The 17720-nt window shown below is 49.7% G+C and overlaps 9 protein-coding genes across 9 annotated transcripts; 5 read left to right on the plus strand and 4 right to left on the minus strand.

Annotated features, from left to right (window-relative positions):
* Positions 1-289: 289 nt before the first annotated feature.
* Positions 290-1633, plus strand: VFPPC_09689 (transcriptional regulator; the record flags this gene model as incomplete). Its single annotated transcript, XM_018288184.1, has 1 exon — positions 290-1633. The coding sequence occupies one exon, from the start codon at positions 290-292 to the stop codon at positions 1631-1633; it is 1344 nt and encodes a 447-aa protein (XP_018141236.1).
* A 2150-nt stretch (positions 1634-3783) lies between these two features.
* VFPPC_17996 (hypothetical protein) lies at positions 3784-4098 on the minus strand (the record flags this gene model as incomplete). The annotated part of the gene is made up of 1 exon (XM_022429661.1): positions 3784-4098. The coding sequence occupies one exon, from the start codon at positions 4096-4098 to the stop codon at positions 3784-3786; it is 315 nt and encodes a 104-aa protein (XP_022285221.1).
* Positions 4099-4315: 217 nt separating this feature from the next.
* VFPPC_09691 (cutinase, monofunctional) lies at positions 4316-5160 on the plus strand (the record flags this gene model as incomplete). Its single annotated transcript, XM_018288185.1, has 2 exons — positions 4316-4752; positions 4842-5160. 2 exons carry the CDS (start codon positions 4316-4318, stop codon positions 5158-5160), a joined length of 756 nt encoding a protein of 251 aa, XP_018141235.1.
* Positions 5161-5847: 687 nt separating this feature from the next.
* VFPPC_17997 (hypothetical protein) lies at positions 5848-6003 on the plus strand (the record flags this gene model as incomplete). The annotated part of the gene is made up of 1 exon (XM_022429662.1): positions 5848-6003. The coding sequence occupies one exon, from the start codon at positions 5848-5850 to the stop codon at positions 6001-6003; it is 156 nt and encodes a 51-aa protein (XP_022285222.1).
* A 440-nt stretch (positions 6004-6443) lies between these two features.
* On the plus strand, positions 6444-8156 carry VFPPC_09693 (3-ketosteroid-delta-1-dehydrogenase; the record flags this gene model as incomplete). The annotated part of the gene is made up of 1 exon (XM_018288186.1): positions 6444-8156. One exon carries the CDS (start codon positions 6444-6446, stop codon positions 8154-8156), a length of 1713 nt encoding a protein of 570 aa, XP_018141234.1.
* Positions 8157-9217: 1061 nt separating this feature from the next.
* Positions 9218-12757, minus strand: VFPPC_17998 (kinesin light chain; the record flags this gene model as incomplete). The annotated part of the gene is made up of 3 exons (XM_018288187.1): positions 9218-11001; positions 11049-11681; positions 11761-12757. 3 exons carry the CDS (start codon positions 12755-12757, stop codon positions 9218-9220), a joined length of 3414 nt encoding a protein of 1137 aa, XP_018141233.1.
* Positions 12758-13712: 955 nt separating this feature from the next.
* On the minus strand, positions 13713-14111 carry VFPPC_16500 (hypothetical protein; the record flags this gene model as incomplete). Its single annotated transcript, XM_018294253.2, has 1 exon — positions 13713-14111. One exon carries the CDS (start codon positions 14109-14111, stop codon positions 13713-13715), a length of 399 nt encoding a protein of 132 aa, XP_018141232.2.
* A 686-nt stretch (positions 14112-14797) lies between these two features.
* On the plus strand, positions 14798-15499 carry VFPPC_16499 (hypothetical protein; the record flags this gene model as incomplete). The annotated part of the gene is made up of 1 exon (XM_018294252.1): positions 14798-15499. The coding sequence occupies one exon, from the start codon at positions 14798-14800 to the stop codon at positions 15497-15499; it is 702 nt and encodes a 233-aa protein (XP_018141231.1).
* Positions 15500-15781: 282 nt separating this feature from the next.
* Positions 15782-16357, minus strand: VFPPC_14640 (NLP/P60 protein; the record flags this gene model as incomplete). Its single annotated transcript, XM_018292408.1, has 2 exons — positions 15782-16090; positions 16142-16357. The coding sequence occupies 2 exons, from the start codon at positions 16355-16357 to the stop codon at positions 15782-15784; spliced, it is 525 nt and encodes a 174-aa protein (XP_018141230.1).
* Positions 16358-17720: the final 1363 nt, after the last annotated feature.

Raw genomic sequence — 17720 nt, forward strand, 5'->3', positions numbered from 1 at the left:
ACTCGTTTATGATCATCATTTACAGACTGTGAAAAGTGCCGGTCTACCAAGTGTTTGTACGTAACGACATGGTCCATGATTCATAGCCCCAGTCCGAAGCACATTTCTATGAAGTACGTACGCAGAGTTATATTTAAAAATTGCTTGGACTGAGTACGCAAGCAAACACTGCACCATCCCCCCGAGACATCTACACGAGTCGTCATTCCGCCTCAAACCTTTATTCCAAATTCCTAGCCACTATACGTACCTTCAACGTGTACAGCTACCAAAAATTGCCTCCTTCGAAATGGATACGATCCACAAAATGGGCAACTACAGTTTCCGTTGGACGGACCTTCACCTATCGAGAGCAACGACCGATCCGCTACGATACGAGTACGACGTCCTCGGAAGCCGCACTGTCACGAAACTACAAGGCATAGAGCAAGCTAACGCGGGACTATCACAAGATGGAAAGAAAAGACTCGACATGTACACCCTTCTCAGGGAGAACTGGAAGACGGACGAAGTTATAACGTCTTTCTGGGAGGAAGTACACACTGTTCCTAGCTGGGTAGACTGGGCGCAGCTCGAGCGAGGACAAAAGTTCTTCTATCGCTATGCGACCGCCAACCTCATGGGGTTCGCTCTGCAAGGCTTCATGGGCGAGAACTCTTCTGCTTCGGGCGTTGTTGAGGTCTTGGTTAGAACTGGCGGGTTTTCCACGAGAGTGCTCCCGCGACGTTTGCTCGAGACTTTTCAATTTATCCTTCAGGTTACCAAGTCAGTCGGCGACATCAAGCCCGGAGGAAACGCTCATACCGCAGCAATCCGAGTTCGCCTACTACATTCAGCTGTTCGAGAGCGCATTCTTTCTCTGGCCGGCAGCCGCTCTGACTACTATGACGTTGAGAAACATGGCATCCCTCTGAATACGTTGGACTCTATCCACTCCATTTCCACATTCTGCTGTAATCACATGTGGCTACAGCTCCCATTCATGGGCGTGTACCCGCAGAAGCAGGAAATACAAGACTACATTGCCCTGTGGCGATACATTGGCTACCTACTAGGTACGCCCACGAGCTACTTCTCTTCTGTACCGAGGGCGAAAGCAACAATGGAAAGTATGCTTCTGCACGAGCGGGTATTATCACCGACATCCTTTGTTGTCGCGTACAACTTCGTACAGAGTATCAGGGATCTGGCCCCGATGAACATATCCACGGGCTTCATCGAGGCAGGGAGCAGAGTACTAAATGGGGACCAATTCTGTGACAGTCTCGGACTCGGCCGGCCGGGACTCATGCACTATGCCTGTTTCCAGGGGCACTGCTGGCTCGTGCAATTTCTTGCCGTTGTACAACGGCTTATCCCGAGATTCGATCATGCCGTCGTGGAATATTCAAAGAAGATGTTACATCGAGGGATTATTGAACGCGGACTGGGGGGCGAGTCCAAGTTTAACTTCAAGTATGTGCCACGGGTGGGCAAACTGACAGGCACGGAAGGGTCTGTGAAGACTATGCAAATGGGTTTCTTTAATAGACCATTGGAGAGTGTTTACTTTTTCGTGTTTCTCATTGAATGCCTTCTCATTGCAGGAACTGCCTTCTTGGCGGTATATGGAGTCCATAGGTTTCTAATTTAATGCTATCCGCGTCCATCACATGCTGTGCTACCTGTGAGAAGCGCAAACTCCCGTGTGATGCTGAACTTGAACAACCCCAACAAATTCGGTATGACTTGTCCAACTTGCGACAATTCTCGAGCATCATATGAAAACGCTGATGCCCATCTACACATTACTCCGTGGTCGGAATGGAGGCTTTGGTCGCTGAACGCACTACAACGCCTTCAGCCACACACTAGATTGTGACGTGACGCGTGATTACAGGTTCCAGAATCGAATGTATGTACCACGTCCATGTGGGTGGCCGCCAGATCGGACATGTTGCCTGCATTGTCTTAGCGCGGGATGCGGTGTACTACCCTTCGGGATACCGGGAGTTGATATTCAGGCGCATACAGACAGTTCATCATGATTACTAGTTTCTGTATTTCTTCTACTGTAAGAAGGTTTATTGGATTTGGTTTGTTCTGTACGAGTTCAAAGCTTGAAAGTGATGTCTATTGAGACTTGATACACCTGTCGTAGTAGACCTAGATTGATGTAAACAAGTGAGGCTGATAATAAGAAATATTTCAAGCCTTGGGAATGATTTTCTCTTCAAATTAGCCGACTCGGTTGTATTTGTGTCATGAGTAACACAAGGGCGATACGAGGCTCGAGCAATCCCTGCTTTTGACGCCAGATCTCATATTCTAGTCCGTGGCGTCCGTTTTCTCCTTTTCATATGATTGTAAGGGCGACTCAACGAGTATCATTTCTTAAAATTTGAACCTGACATGCGTATATGATCGAGTATCCTGGTACGACTGCACAGCTTTGTTACAATTTTCTATTCGGCTTTCAACAACACTGCTCGGCAATTCCGCGACAGGCAGCGTCTCCATCGCACAAAAGTGACGCTACGACTGCATTTGAAACACTCATTGATTAAATTCACTTTCCAAAGGTCTCATTAGGCCTCTTTGAGATGTCATTCTCTCCAATTAACGGGTTGAATGCTCAACAACACAGCTGCAGCTCGGGTGGTGTGCCGAAGTGTTTCGATTTATCTAGTACACTCATACAGGCAGTTTTTCATGTGAATATGGAGTTTCTGAATAAGTGTTATGAGTAATCTCGCAGAAACAAATGATTGCCTGGAAACACCTGGTAAGCAACCCTGGCCATCGGGCTAACCACTATCCCGTTTGCTTTGGCAAAGAGTCGTGATTTGAGATGTTAGCTTGAAACAAGACAACGAGGCCGCCACACTTCCAGCTTGCATTTAGTCACTTTCTACATAATTAGGTCGTTTATCCAAATGGTCAAGAAGAGAGGGTATATTCTGTAAAAAAGTCAGACCAGCGTACCCTCCTCGATGACCACAAACTCTTATTCTCGGATAACGTACGGCAGAGACAAGTCTATGTTGGCAGATAAGACATCCGAAATGTCGCGGATCATACATAATATCAGCGTAGATTATTAATGTTTCAGTAAATATCGATAGCATCCGCAAACGAACATAGAATGTCTCGCATGGTCGGCAACTTTCCCGAGCCTGCAGATATCCAGGTCCACGGATGTACTCACAAGGTTTCTCCATCCAATCAAGGCAATCACCAGCTTTAGATTCAGGGACGAGATGCAAGGACATTCAGGTCATGAAAGGCAACTTTGTAAATCTTGAACACAAACTTCGAACGATGACTTGCCGGGTTAACGGAAAGCATGTGCATGTGTTTAATCCTGGTCTCGCTTGCCGAGGTTTTGTAACCTAACCCTGGCTCGGAATGGTGGGTTATGGTCAGAAGGGCTGAGCCCGGAACTTGGGTTGGGGAATCGGACATGGAGCCCCTTATGGCTTGATCAGCGCCAAATCCAGGCCCGGAGGATCTGGGGTAACGCAAGGGTCGTAGATGCGGGGGAGCACAATGAAGGTCAAGTGGTGTTCTCGGGTGCCGATCATCCAGTGGACTTGCAGGACCATCCATGGTGTGTGGTAAGCAATTGGGAGATGCCACAGCTGAGTGGTTGCCATTGAAGAGACTCAAATTTGTGATTTGTGATTAATGAGTGGCAGAAGGCGCCATCTGAGGCTCAGGTACCACGCTGGCGTCAAACTGTAGACTGAAGAATTGCGTTCCAGTTGGGGACCTGTAGTTCTTGTGCCTCGACTTCACAAGTACCTATCCATAAAGCTGGACAATATAGACAAAATTTCTCACACCGCATGATGAGCCATATGACGTGTTGACCGGGGTTAGTCCGAGATAGTCGCGGATAATTTTTTGACAAGAATTAGCCGTCACTTGACATACCCTGATGCGCATCTTTCGGCGGACTGAAACGAGTGGATTCTGCATGGGGTAGAGAATGCGGATGCAAGAACATGTCTTAGCGCCGGGAGATCTGCCAATCGTGGAAGACCAAGTCCTGTATCGAGAATGTATGCGCCTCTGTTCTGCGCTTCTATACGGGATAGTCAAATCCGACCTTCCCATAGGAGCAATATGGTGTTGCGTTTTATAGGGCACTGGAACGAAGGTGACGAAGAAAAGTATAAGATGGTGGGAATATCCTCAAGTTGGCTGTGTTGCTGGTTGGAGAGATCAGGCAGGCTTCCTCTGGCTTCAATTGACACCGCCATCCCTTCTTCAGAAGAAATTCTTTTCTGGCTTCTTCCCAAGTTTGTCGAATCTATCAGATCTGCGGTTCAGTATGCATTTCTCAAAGATTATTCTGGCTGCCCTGGCTTGTGGCTCTGTCAATGCCGCTCCAGTGTCTGATATGGAATACGTCCCGATTGAGAAGCGTGACTTCAATCTCAATGCATTCTTGGCAATGATTGTGGAAACCTTTCCCGTTAACGTTCCAGTCAATGGCATTTGCAGTGCACTGGGAGTTGGTGAAACAGCTTTGGCAGTAGCATTCGGCCTCAACATCAACGCCAACAGTAAAGGATGCGCAGACGTAACCGTTGTCTTCGCCAGAGGGACTTGTGATCCGGGTAACGTTGGTGCTTTAGTCGGACCGCCGTTTCTGAACGCAGTCAAGAAGGCTATCGGTTCGTCCAAGTCGGTAACATTTCAGGGCGTTGAGTATCCTGCAAGCGTTGATGGGTATCTGAGAGCCGACCCGAAGGCGGGAGTCACAATGTAAGTCGATCACTTCAAATGGCCTTCCTGAATACAGAACCATGGAAAGTACTTCCTGGCACAAATATGTACTAAGACGACTTCATTAGGGCCAAAATCGTCACCGACACCATCGCCAAGTGCCCCAACACGCAATTCGTATTGAGCGGATATTCGCAAGGCGGTTATGCGGTACACAACGCTGCCAAGAACCTTGACGCCAATGCAAGGTCCAAAGTCAAGGCGGTCGTCGTTTTCGGTGACCCGATGTCCAAACAGCCTGTGCAAGGAATCGACCCGAGCCGTGTGCATATTGTTTGTCATAAGGGGGACAACATCTGTGATGCAGGTCCTATCATCACCCTCCAGCACATCACTTATGCTGAGGATGCAGACTCGTCAGCGGCGTTTGTAGTATCAAAGCTCTGAGAAGCCTTTGATCGTCGGCAGGTGTTGGTACATAACTGAGATTGCAGCTGGTATGCATCGCATTGTTTACATAGCAAATAAGTACATAGTTTGAAAAGCGCTTTTCAATACCCGAGTCGTTCGTTTACTTGTGTGTCGTTCAGGTCCAAAATCTAGCTCGTAGTTCGTTGCCGAGTTGGAGTTGCAGGTATCTTGAGGAAACACGTTCGACAAGTCATCGGATCGGATGCATGCGCAGACCGGTACTTGTGAATGCTTCCGCACTTCAAACATATGAACATCGTGGAATGGTCACTCGCGATAGCATCTGCTTTGTGCACGATTCGTGACATCAGTTGACCTCGTCTAGTCGAATGATCAAATGATGCCACCAGCACTGGGTGTAACTGGGAGGCCAGTCAGGTGCCAGCACCTATCGGTGCTGGCAGCTGTCAGTCGGCGCTGTGACAGGTGTCAAGGGAGCCAAGCCAGTTGAGGATCAACCCGAACATTGAAGGAAGGAGCACCCACCCACAGCCACTCAACCCAGTGCAGGGCGGCGATTGCTGCACCTGCCTGCTTCAATGTTGGCGCTTTCATTTCTGGCTCTTCCACCAGACAGCATCGACTCATTTGACATCTTGTCAACATCTAGATTGATAGACATAACTCGCCCAGGAGGCTTGAGGCAAATTCCCTGGGCATTCAATGCCATTCACTATTACAGCCCGGCATAACCCCACCACGCATCGACAAATATTCGGTCGGATGCTACTTGCAACCAGACGTCAAGCATCTGTAGGAGTCTTGGACTGTAATCTCGACCAAGCAGTCTGTGGGTGGCATGGTTTACGAAGCATCTGAATGCTGAGCCACATACCACCAGGCACGCTTGAGAAATGATGTAGTGCAGATGACAAGGTTTGTTATCTCTGCTTCTTGACAATGCAATCATTTAAATTAGCCGCTTACTTAAGGACAGACCAAACAGTTCTAGTGCTCGTCTGGAAGTATGCCGCTCAACTGCAGCCCATGATCAAAGACGCTCATCGGCGTCACATGTACCCCGAAAACGCCGGTCACAACACCCGATACCTGTCGATTTAAATATCATCCGGACTTCTTCTCCATATCCAGACCCGTGGCCCGTTTTACCGAACCCATCCTCTCCTCAACCCCAGATTTAAGCTGGGTCTCCTTTGACAACTTCAATACCCGCAACCGCATAGCTCGCGCAGTATTTATCTGAGCATCTGTTACTTCAACGCCATAATTATCTCCCACTCACTCCGTCACACGTCGCCATGTCAGACGAGAAGCGGCCAGTCATCATTGTTGGCCACGGCCTAGCTGGTCTAGTCGCCGCCTATGAGCTATCGAAGCGAAAAATCCCAACCATTATTCTTGATCAGGAAAATGTCAACAATATTGGAGGCCAAGCTTTCTGGTCCCTAGGTGGCCTCTTCGTGGTAAACTCGAGCGAGCAGCGACGAGTGGGCATCAAAGACTCGCGCGAATTGGCCATGCAAGATTGGCTCAATTCCGCACAGTTTGACCGTGAACACGAGGATCACTGGCCGCGACAATGGGCAAAAGCTTTTGTTGATTTTGCTACAGATGAGATGGAAAACTACGTCAAAGGTCTAGGCTTGGGATTCATGTTCAATGTTGGCTGGGCAGAGCGAGGTGACGGGAGGGCAGACGGCCATGGCAATTCCGTGCCGAGGTTCCATCTTACGTGGGGCACTGGTCCCGAGGTGGTGCGAATCTTCAAGGAACCAGTTTTACAGGCTGAGAAGGACGGTATTATTCAGTTCAAGCACCGGCATGCAGTGGATGAAATCATTGTTGATGAAAAGACGGGCAGAGCGGTTGGCGTCAAGGGCCGCATCTTGGAAGAAGATGATGCTATACGAGGCGTCAAGACGTCGCGCACCGCAATTGACACCTTTGAGCTTCGAGGCGCAGCTGTTCTGGTATCGTCCGGTGGCATTGGAGGCAATGTTGAAGCTGTGAAGGCTTCGTGGCCAGTTGATCGCCTCGGCCCCAAGGTCCCAAAGAACTTTGTTGTTGGCGTACCGGCTCATGTCGATGGACGAATGGTTGGCATCTCAGAAAAGGCTGGCGCACATCTGATAAATCGCGATCGCATGTGGCACTACACGGAGGGACTCCAAAACTGGAATCCCATATGGCCGAATCACGGTATTCGTATCCTTCCGGCTCCTTCGTCTCTGTGGCTGGATGCTGCTGGTAACAGGCTGCCGCCGTACCTCTTCCCAGGCTCAGACACGTTGGGCACCTTGAAGCACATCTGCCATACCGGTTACGACTACACATGGTTCATTCTCAACCAGACCATCATTGCCAAAGAGTTTGGCCTGTCGGGCTCTGAACAGAATCCGGACATTACAGGTAAGAGCATTTGGCAGCTCCTGGGGCGAATCTTTAGCGGCAAGGGCCCTGTGCCGGTGCAAAACTTTATGCAGCACGGCAAGGATTTTATTGTCAAGGATTCCCTTGAGGAGTTGGTGGAGGGTATGAATGGGCTTGCAGCTGAGAGAAACGGACCAAAACTGCAATTCGACAAGATCAAGAAGGTCATCGACACGAGAGACTCTCAGTTCGATAATGCATACTCCAAGGATGCGCAAGCCATGTTGATTAACAATGGCCGATTATATTGGCCGGACAAATTGTCGCGGGTCGTAAAGCCGCACAAAATCTTGGACAAGTCCAAGGGGCCGCTCATTGCGGTGCGACTGAACCTGCTTACGCGAAAGACTCTGGGAGGGATCGAGACCAACCTGCAGAGCAATGTGATGCGTGCAGATGGAAGTGCGTTTCCGGGTCTGTATGCAGCTGGCGAGGTGGCTGGGTTCGGCGGCGGAGGTGTTCACGGCTACAACTCGCTCGAGGGCACATTTTTGGGAGGATGCATCTTCTCAGGTCGCGCTGCTGGGCGAGCGATGGCGGATGAAGTTGCTGGAGCAGCAGCAGCACAGGCTCGATTGTGAGACGACGGGATATAAATGTCTGGCACGTTGGGTGTCGGGTTTCTTTCTTTGTGTTGGGCTGGGGGAGGGCGTAAGCTGTTGCACGGTTTCAGTACGCGGCACCGACTTTGGTGATGTTGGGAGTCGAGAAGAGAGAAGGCGAGGAATTTGTAAATGTCCAAGACCCCTACGTTATTTCCTGTATAGATTAGATCCACCTCGTATTGTGTTGTGCAAGTACAGCTTCCTCTTCCGCACTCTCTTTTCAAACAATTTTGAAGATCCACATAGTAGGAATTCTCCTTATTTGTACTGTATACCTCTGCCATCGGGAACTGGACTTTCGGAATTAGTAATCGAAACAGAGCCTTTCTGCGTGGCAACCCTGCATGCTCCACAAACGGCGCCAAAGATATTTCGGATCGAGCAGTGACAGCCCTGGAATTGTCCTTTTTGGGCCGCATTCGACCTCTCCATTGGCACACTACGTTTCTGGGGTTGGAGGTGCTGGTGCAATTTGACGATTGGCTTTGACAGTCGCAGCCAGGGTAAGGGAACCGCCCCAATCAACAACAGAAAAGAGAAAAGAGAAGCAGAAAGAAAAGGAGCTAAATGTGCCGCTTGTGGTATCAAGACGCCTCGAACCCAGCTACAAGAAAGGTCTCACGTTCTAATTTACCATGCTCGCTAAGTCACTACAGTAGTTGCACCTTCTTCTACAAGACAGCGTTCCCGTCCATGTCTACCTACCGCTGGGGTCCCACCATTAGCAAAACTTTTCTAATCCAGGTAGCATGAGCTGCCCGTACCGGTACAAAGACCCTGCTTTCAAACTACCTAAATCAATACGAGGATACTTTCCAGAACTCATCAGGCGTAGGTTGCCTATACGTTGCGTTTTTGGATATGAAGCACGTGCGTCTCCGCTTAATAGAACATGATTTCCATAGACCATAATGCACATGGCCTTATTCTAACCCTTGCTCATGAAAACTTAGAATAAGCTTGAACAATGTATCCTCTTAAGAGAGAAGGAATCATCAACTGTGAGATACCCACTTCGAGCGAATACCCAAGACCTTTCAAAGGGCCTCCCGGCGGCTATTCTTCCTGGATTGTGTTGGTGTTGGCGTTGGCATATCTTCATCAACGGACCCAGCCTCGATTGTACGATTCAGGTCTAGCAGAGTACTCTGTAGCAATTGGACATCTTTATGCGATGATCCCAACAGTCCTTTAAGGTTATTGTAAGCGCGCTGATAGTATGCCTTAGCCTCAACTAGCTGGCCCTGAGTCCATAACAAGGACCCTAGACCCCACGTAATGTTGATTGCTGGCCGGTATCTGGTGATGTTTTGGGGTTCTATGACTTTCTCGTACCCTTGAAGCGCCCGTAAGAACATCTCCTCAGCCTCTTGCAGCTTGTCTTGGTCGGCGTAAAGGTTCCCTAGGTTGTTGACCGTGTCTAGTGTTGATGTGTGATCTAGGCCCCATGCCTTCTCCTTCCCTTGAAGCGCCCGTAAGTACATCTCCTCAGCCTCTTGAAGCTTGCCTTGGGTCGCGTAAAGGTTCCCTAGGTTGTTGACCGTGTCTAGTGTTGATATATGATCTGGTCCCCATGCCTTCTTGTACCCTTGAAGAGCCCGTAAGTACATCTCCTCGGCCTCTTGAGGTTTGCCTTGGTCCACGTAAAGGAGACCTAAGTTGTTGACTGTGTCTAGTGTTGATGTGTGATCTAGGCCCCATTCCTTCTCCTTCCCCTGAAGAGCCCGTAAGTACATCTCCTCGGCCTCTTGCAATTTGCCTTGGTCCATGTAAAGGATTCCTAGGTTGTTAACTGTGTCTAGTGTTGATGTGTGATCTGGTCCCCATGCCTTCTCGTACCCTTGAAGCGCCCGCAAGTACATTTCCTCGGCCTCTTGAGGTTTGCCTTGGTCCACGTAAAGGAGACCTAAGTTGTTGACTGTGTCTAGTGTTGATATGCGATCTAGCCCCCACGCCTTCTCCTTCCCTTGAAGCGCTCGTAAGAGCATCTCCTCAGCCTCTCGAAATTTGCCTTGGGTTGCGTAAAGGATTCCTAGGTTGTTGACCGTATCTAGTTTTGATGTGTGATCTGGTCCACATGCCTTCTCCATCCCATCAAGCGCCCGTAAGTACATTTCCTTGGCCTCTTGCAATTTGCCTTGGTCCGCGTAAAGGTTCCCCAGGTTGTAAAAAGCCCAGTTCAAGTCTTCATTGCTAGCTTGAATTGCGGCGCAAGACGTCATTGCATGTGAGAGGAGTCGCCTTTGAAGCAGCCAGAACTGAGGGTCGTTCCGTGACGGAACGCGTGAGGCTATGCATTTTACTGCGAGCTTACCCAAATAGTCATCCCACTCTTGATTCAATATATGAATGGTCCAAGAATGCAAGCAGCCGTGCATGCTGTACCCCCTTGATTCGAAAGGGTCTACAATAAAGGTGTGTGGCTCGACAAATCCGTAGTCATGCAGAGTGCCCATCGCGTCATTAAAGTTCAACTCATCAGCTAGATCATATATCCACGCTGGACTGTCTTCTTCATCGGGTTGGAGAAGTTCGAACCATATGTCTTCGTTGTTAAAGTAGGCCCACCATCTGAGTAAATGAGCTGCAAGGGGGTTTTGTTCCTGGACTTGTTGGTATGAGACTTGCCACGTAGAGCATAATGTGCGATCTTCGTAAGAGCCTAACCTTGGGGTGCTCATGTGAAGTCTCGCCCATGATTTCTCGTAAATGCGAAGGTAGTCAGCCAAGCTCGATGAAACACGCCTAAGGTACGCCCCAGCCGTGGCAAGGGCAAGAGGAAGCCCGTCCAGCTTTTCTACGAGCCTCTTAGCATCCACGTCTATGGCAATTGTTAGTAGAGCCTTGATATTATCTGCGAACTCTTACCATCCTGCAGGCCAGCACGGCCTGAGGTCGATGATAGGATCTTGAGACTGTCGTCCGTTGATTCAAGCTTCCTTATTTGAATTGGATGTCCTATATCGACTTGTGACAACCGGGTCGTAATAATAATTGAGCCTTGATGCGCCGTAGGAATAAAGCGATTAATGTCGACTCCCGTGTTACTTGTATGGTTAGTCAATTTCGGGTTGTCGTAGTTGTCGTATACAATAAGCCACTGAGTGTTGCCTGGCAAGTTGAACCATGCCTTGACAGCTTCAACTGCCTCGTTATGATTTTGCTGTAGGTCTAATGCGCTGAGGCGGCTAGCATTAGGGTGTTGTTCCAAAATCTGTCTCGCAACTTTGGTGAAGCTCTGTAGAATAGACGATTCATCTTTAATGTTGAACCAAAATATGGCCGAATATTTATCTCGATATCGTTTTGTGTATGCTACGGCAAGCTGTGTCTTGCCAATGCCGCCGAGGCCGTGGAGGACAATAACGCGACGTGTCCCGTCTGAGCTTAGTGCTCTGCGCACCTCTGCAATTTCCCTCTCCCGTGCGATGAAATGTTGGATCTGGGGAACTTCGGACAGGCTGAAGGTAACGGAGAAATCGTTCGTTTGTGTCCCCGATACTGTTAGTTTTTAGCGTCATCGCTTGAACCCGGTGTTAGCGTCGCCGGATGAGATAGCGAGCGTTGTTGTTTTACCTACAACGAGCTGCAGCGCTCTCATATGGACCTTGCCAGGGCTCGATAGGCAAGTGAAAAAATAACTGCCTTGCATAAGCAGCTGCTGCCGCCGCCGCATACCCGTGCCAAGCGTCGTCCTTATGGGAGTCGCAGTAGTCCGAGATGCCTCGGATTACAATGCATGGAAAATCCGCAAGCGCCCCTGCTGCCTCCATCTCAAAGCATAGCACCCCGTGCTCCCGTGCCAAGTTGTCCCTCTTCTTGGCATCCTTGATCACCAGCTCTCCAGACGCTATTGTTCCCCTGTGCACAACAACTATACGTTCATTATTATCGTCTCTCGGTCGCTCGACACGCTCCATAGGGTCACACCCGCCCTCTGCGCATGGTACCCCAACCTGCTGATGTTCATAATCAGGTCGGTAAAGATGGTCATTCATAGCGCCAGGGAACTTGAAGCGACGAAGCATTGGACGGCTCGTTTTAATGCGCTGCGTGTTCTTCCAAATGGGGTCATGATCCATCCGCTGCCGCCGTACAGCTACCTCTCGAGCAGCGTTCAGGAGGGCTGTAGGCGGGGGTGCGAGGGAGCCTTTACGTTGAAACTCTCCTGCTCTGGCCTTTCCATGATCGTATTGCACTGCTCCAGAATGAATACCAGTCGGTTCGCTAACAACAACGTGTCCAAGACGGATCATCCGGTTATCTGTCGTTACCGGCACGCCGCCACCAATCCCAACCAAGAGGCAGTACTTTAGGCTTGGGAATGCCATCTTCATCTGGGCAAGAACGGTGGCTGCGGAGCAGTTCCCCGGCTTAGGGAGGCCGGCAATAACGACATTATGATTGTTGATACTGCCGAGGTTATAAATATTCGTGTCGCTTCTCAGCTGCGGTAGGGGTTGGTGCTCCTCGTCCAGCATCTCCATCGCAGCAATCTGCTCCACCTCCAACGGACAGATCCATCCCGCCCTATAGTCATCGTGGCTCAATCTTTTTTGTGGCATCGTCGGTCGCATAGTGGTTGTATTGGCTCGACGTGCGGAGATCCCTCGACCTCGGGATTGATGAAGTTTCCATGTGTACGAGTAGGTGGAATGCTGCGTTCGTTAATCGAGAGCGACAGGGAAACGAAGTGTGTGCGCAAAGACGGCTTGCCATCAGCTTTCAGCCCTCCATATTGGGGGCGAGGAGGCCAGCGCCTACGCGCTCGGCGCCTGCATACCGACAGCCAACCAGATAAGCTGGGCGAGTTGTCGTTGGATGGAAGGATGACCAGCTGCATCGGCCATTCCGTTCCATCGGTGGCTGTGAGTAGAACCAGCCATTGTCTGTCAGGTGTCGTGGTGTGCGGAAGATTGATTTGCAGCCGCTCGCGAGCTTAGGGAGATGAGTGAGATTCAGCTTTGGCAAAGCTAGAGTGTGGTTTAGTTGACTCTAATGCTGGGCTGTCTACCTAGGTAGGCTTGAATTGCTGCCTGGGATGTACAAGGCTATGCCAGCAGGTACCCCAATGAGAATGAAAAGTACTGAGCTAGTGTGGTCGCACTGTCATATGGGGCTGCGGACCCAGCGTCATCTCTATGTACTTCTAGCTACTAAATTGTACTGCTGGCACAGCGGCACTTGGATGCAGCGTGTTGCAGATCCTTACAAATTGAGTCCAATTTTGGATGCTAGCAAATTTGGAAGTACCGCCATGTATCATAAGTATCTCCGCGGCCAAATTTTATTGAAAGAGAGAATCGCACCGGAAGCACGAAGTGCACAATACAATATATTTGAATACCCGAGCAATTAAATCATGTCAGGATGCATTCGAGGTGAGCAGACTAGTGATTCGGTCCGGCAGTTGGTCATCTGGATCATGTTGTATGCGTGCAACGTGCCAGTCAATGTGACGCCCAACTGAATACGGACGCACTGGCCTGGTCTATTCCCAGTTGGATCTTGATGCTGATGGGATTCTCTGAATCAGAGTCTGATTGTCCCTTGCGGCAGGGCATAAGGGTCCGTGTGGCTGGTTGGGGCAGAACAGATGCCGATCTTGGCTTGTTCTGGGTCAACTAGTCCGATGGCCAAGGCTGAGTGAAGGGCGGTGATGGAGAAATGCAAATTGTGGGTTATTGAGGTTGGCGAGATGAGGATAAACTGATGTTGTTGCGTCATGTTTGATGATGGTTGATTGTGGGAGTTTTGCAACGGGCGCTTCACATTGACTGTTGGCCGTTTGTGAGGACATGCGGTGTAGCAGTTTGACATGGAGGCTTTAATTAGAGTTTGGGCCTCCAAAATGTTGTTCCTGTGAATATCGACAGAGGTTGTGTCTTGTTGACTGACTTGATGCTGATCATCAAGCCGCGTCTTGTGCATGTCAATCATCGCCACTTGACATCCATCTTGAACTTTGTTCACGCTGCATGCCGTCAATCACAACAATGAAGTCAATTGACGATCCAACCCATTATTGTGACTGCAGCTCGGCACTACTCCGATGCATCAAGAAGCAGAAACACGAGTCTATTTTCATCACCATTCCTTCAGCTTGATCATCATGATATCAGTGCGTCTGACAAACTCGAGGCCAAGCTTGCATTGACGTATTGTCCCCATCGCTGATTGTCCATCCTAATGTCGTCCCCTGTCAAGATCCACGATTTCAATGGACCAAATCATGTCAGCTACCCAACATTCAAGACAAACACGGCGCGGCGTAGCGTTGCATTCTGTCGTGTTTCCGATTTTAGGTCCATCTTGAGCTGCGACCCATGCAGGATATCGTCATACCTGGCTGACTGTGGCACTTGTGGCATTTGCCCTCGTACTTTGTGCGCCTGAATGTCTTGCATTTGTGTGTGACTGTTGGTCCTGGGATACGACATGGTCATGGTTAATGCGAAAGGCTGGCATGTAGGTATTTAAATGCGGTGGTTGCTCTTTCGTGTTTCTCTCTTCATCATCACCATCTCCATCACCGTCCATCTATTCGGCTTGAAACAAAGATAAAATAAACAAAACGAACATTACCAGTATCAATTCCACTCTATCAATATCCAGTCATGCACTTCGCCACTATCCTCAGCATCGCCAGTTTGGCTGCTGCCTCCCCCATCACCCGCGATACTCCTACATCCACGCCTCCAACCTCCAAATCACAAGGCTTTCAGCTCGTCGTCAACGTCACCGATCTGAGTCGCGACTTCGCCCCTTCCATCCATCAAAAATACATCAATAGCATCCACGTCGGCGCCGGCCAGTCGCTCCTCGGCGTCGGCAGCAAACAAGACAGCCCGCGCACATTCTACATCAACGGCACTGCCCTCGACTTCCACTTCGCCAATTCGACCGTCGTTTCTGACGCCGGCACCCCCCTCACGCCCTGGGGCATCAGTCTCACCAAGGACAAGGGATCTGATATCGCGAGCACTGCGCATCTCAACGGCGGCCCGGGCGCCAAGGGCATCGGCCTGACTCGCTGGTCTGTCCCGTACACGTTCATGTACCCTGAGACATATGCCATTTGCAACGAGAGCCTCGCCTACTACGGCGGCAAGAAGTTTTTGATTGTCAAACAGTTCAACTTGGGTATCAAGGGACTCGACGCTATTCCCAAGACTTGTGTGCCCGTTCGGTTGTTCGCCCAGTGCGCTAAGCTGAATGACTTGCCGAAGGGATCCATCTCCAGCCACAAGTTTGCGTATGAAACCGAGTGCTATGAGGATGTTGCCGGTATCGACTGGCCCAAGTACCGTCCTTGGTGAGCAGATGCGACATGGTGCTAACTCACGTTGAAAGAAGCATGATGGGTTGGTCATACATTCCGGGGAACAGTCGTTTTGCATTTACAGCGAGGCGCATAGAGCATATGATATACACATATAGTTAATAATAATACTACATCTTGTGACATTCAGTCACATTTACTTGCAGTCCGTTATCCTACAATATCACCGGTGCTTGCTCACAGGGAACAGGTAATTGACTATATACAGACACACTTGTCTATACTCCATAACCCAATATACAAAACCCGCTACATGTATTTACACCCCAGCAGCAGCACACGCATCAGTAGCAGTACCAACCCACTTCTTGTACGCGTCCGGAAACGCAGACCTCTGCACCTTCTGGCACAGCGTAGCCACATCCATCGTCTCCCAGCCCGAAACCGCAGTCATCCCCTTGAAGAACTGGCTGGCAGAGCACGCGGCCCCCATATCACACTCAATGTTGGTGTAGATGGACGCGCGCTGCTGGAAGATGCCGATGCTGTCGTGGTCGCTGCCCAGGCCGTCGTGCTTGTAGTTGAGGGAGGCGGGCACGCCGTTGTTAGCCAAGATGCGAAGGCTCGACTGTTATATGTTAGACAAGACTATGCTTCTGCAGGAGTGTGGTGAACAAACTTCAGTCAGTCCGGTAGTAAGGGCAGCGATACATCCCTGCTTGCCGAGCTTCTCCTTGTTATTCTCGTCGATGACGGCACGAGCATTGGCAGACTGCACGTCGTTGAGGCCGGGGAGGTTATCACGCTTGATGACAACCATGCCATCGACGGGAGTGGCCAGGACGGAAGTAGCGCCAAGGGCGGCGAGGGCTGCGAGGATACCGGATGTCTTCATTGTAAGGGAGTGGACTTTAAGATGTTTACGTTGGTGTTGATGTTGTTGCTGTTTAGGCTTGAGGTTTTTGAAAAGTAAGCTGTTTTGGACGGAAGATCAATATGTTTATATACTTTTCTCTTTGCTTCGTATTGCTTCAAATACGAGACTCAACACCAAGATGAAATGTTGAGTCCGGCTCACTACCTCAGAGCACGCTTGCTGGCGCAAAGTATCCATGTCACAAGGTTCACGGTTCCTCATCTTGGTCAGTATGACTTACATCCGGCAGATTCATCTCGACATTCAACATCTCCCCCTTTCCAGTTCTGTCAGCGTCACTACCTAGTCGCTCCCGGACTTAAAGTCCATGTTCCATGATCGACAGATCGAGCTGCAACGTTGAAAGATGCTCACGAGTTGTTTCCTCGTTCGGATTCTAATCGGCCCAATCGTCCGTTCTGTTCAATCTCGCATTCCGTATTGGTACTACGAGTGTCAATTGACCGTTTGAGATACACGGCTACCGGTAATGGGGAGTGACGTATGTACGGGTTAGTTATTCCGGGGGTGGTGTACATGTCCAGAAAGTGCTGCAAGTTTGGCACAGCTCAATGCAGTTTGTAAGTAAGCCTTCTTTTATTTACGTGTATGTTTTTGCGGATCATAAGTTGCTGTCCGTTTGTTTCACGACGCCCGTCTGTCGCGAATGTTGCAACCGACACACGCTTTGTACTGAGAACTCCCAAGTAATACTCATACCAGCAATAACAACTCATCAAGATTAGTACTTCAGCAAAGAAAGAAACACAATCGCAATTGCATGGTAATTGATCCCGTCAAACTTACTGGCTGTAAGACGGACAAATCGCCCAACCGGCTTATAACCTTCGCGGCTGATCGACAGTCAGCGATCGCCCCCAACCGAAGGCTCATTAATAGCCCTGATCTACACGCCGCCAGCCTGTTTGTAACAGCCGCCCTGTCGCGTTTTCAACTTGAATGGTGAGATTCTCGCGACGATTGACAGCCATGTGGCTGCTTCAAAACAACAGTCCTGCCGAAGTGCCGATTTGGAGCGACCTGCCGATCTTGAGGTGCCTGCAGGTTTATAAGACGTTTAGATTACAAGTCATCGGATATGCCGACGGGATATCGGAAGTTCATTGACTGTGACTTTATAGTTGACACGATAGCAAGTAGGGCGTGGATCGAGAGTACTTGCTTCAAATTAATGATTGTGATGGCTGGTTACATGGACTCTGGTGTTGCAACCTAATGGAGCATTTGCGATTCATTCGTTGGTTTATTCGTATCATCTTAATGAAATACGTTTTGTCATCTCGCCTCTGCTTCCGCGCAAATGTGGGATAGTTTTCGTCCG

Source organism: Pochonia chlamydosporia, chromosome 6, assembly GCF_001653235.2.
Source record: "Pochonia chlamydosporia 170 chromosome 6, whole genome shotgun sequence".
In the NCBI taxonomy this organism is placed as follows: Eukaryota; Fungi; Ascomycota; class Sordariomycetes; order Hypocreales; family Clavicipitaceae; genus Pochonia; species Pochonia chlamydosporia.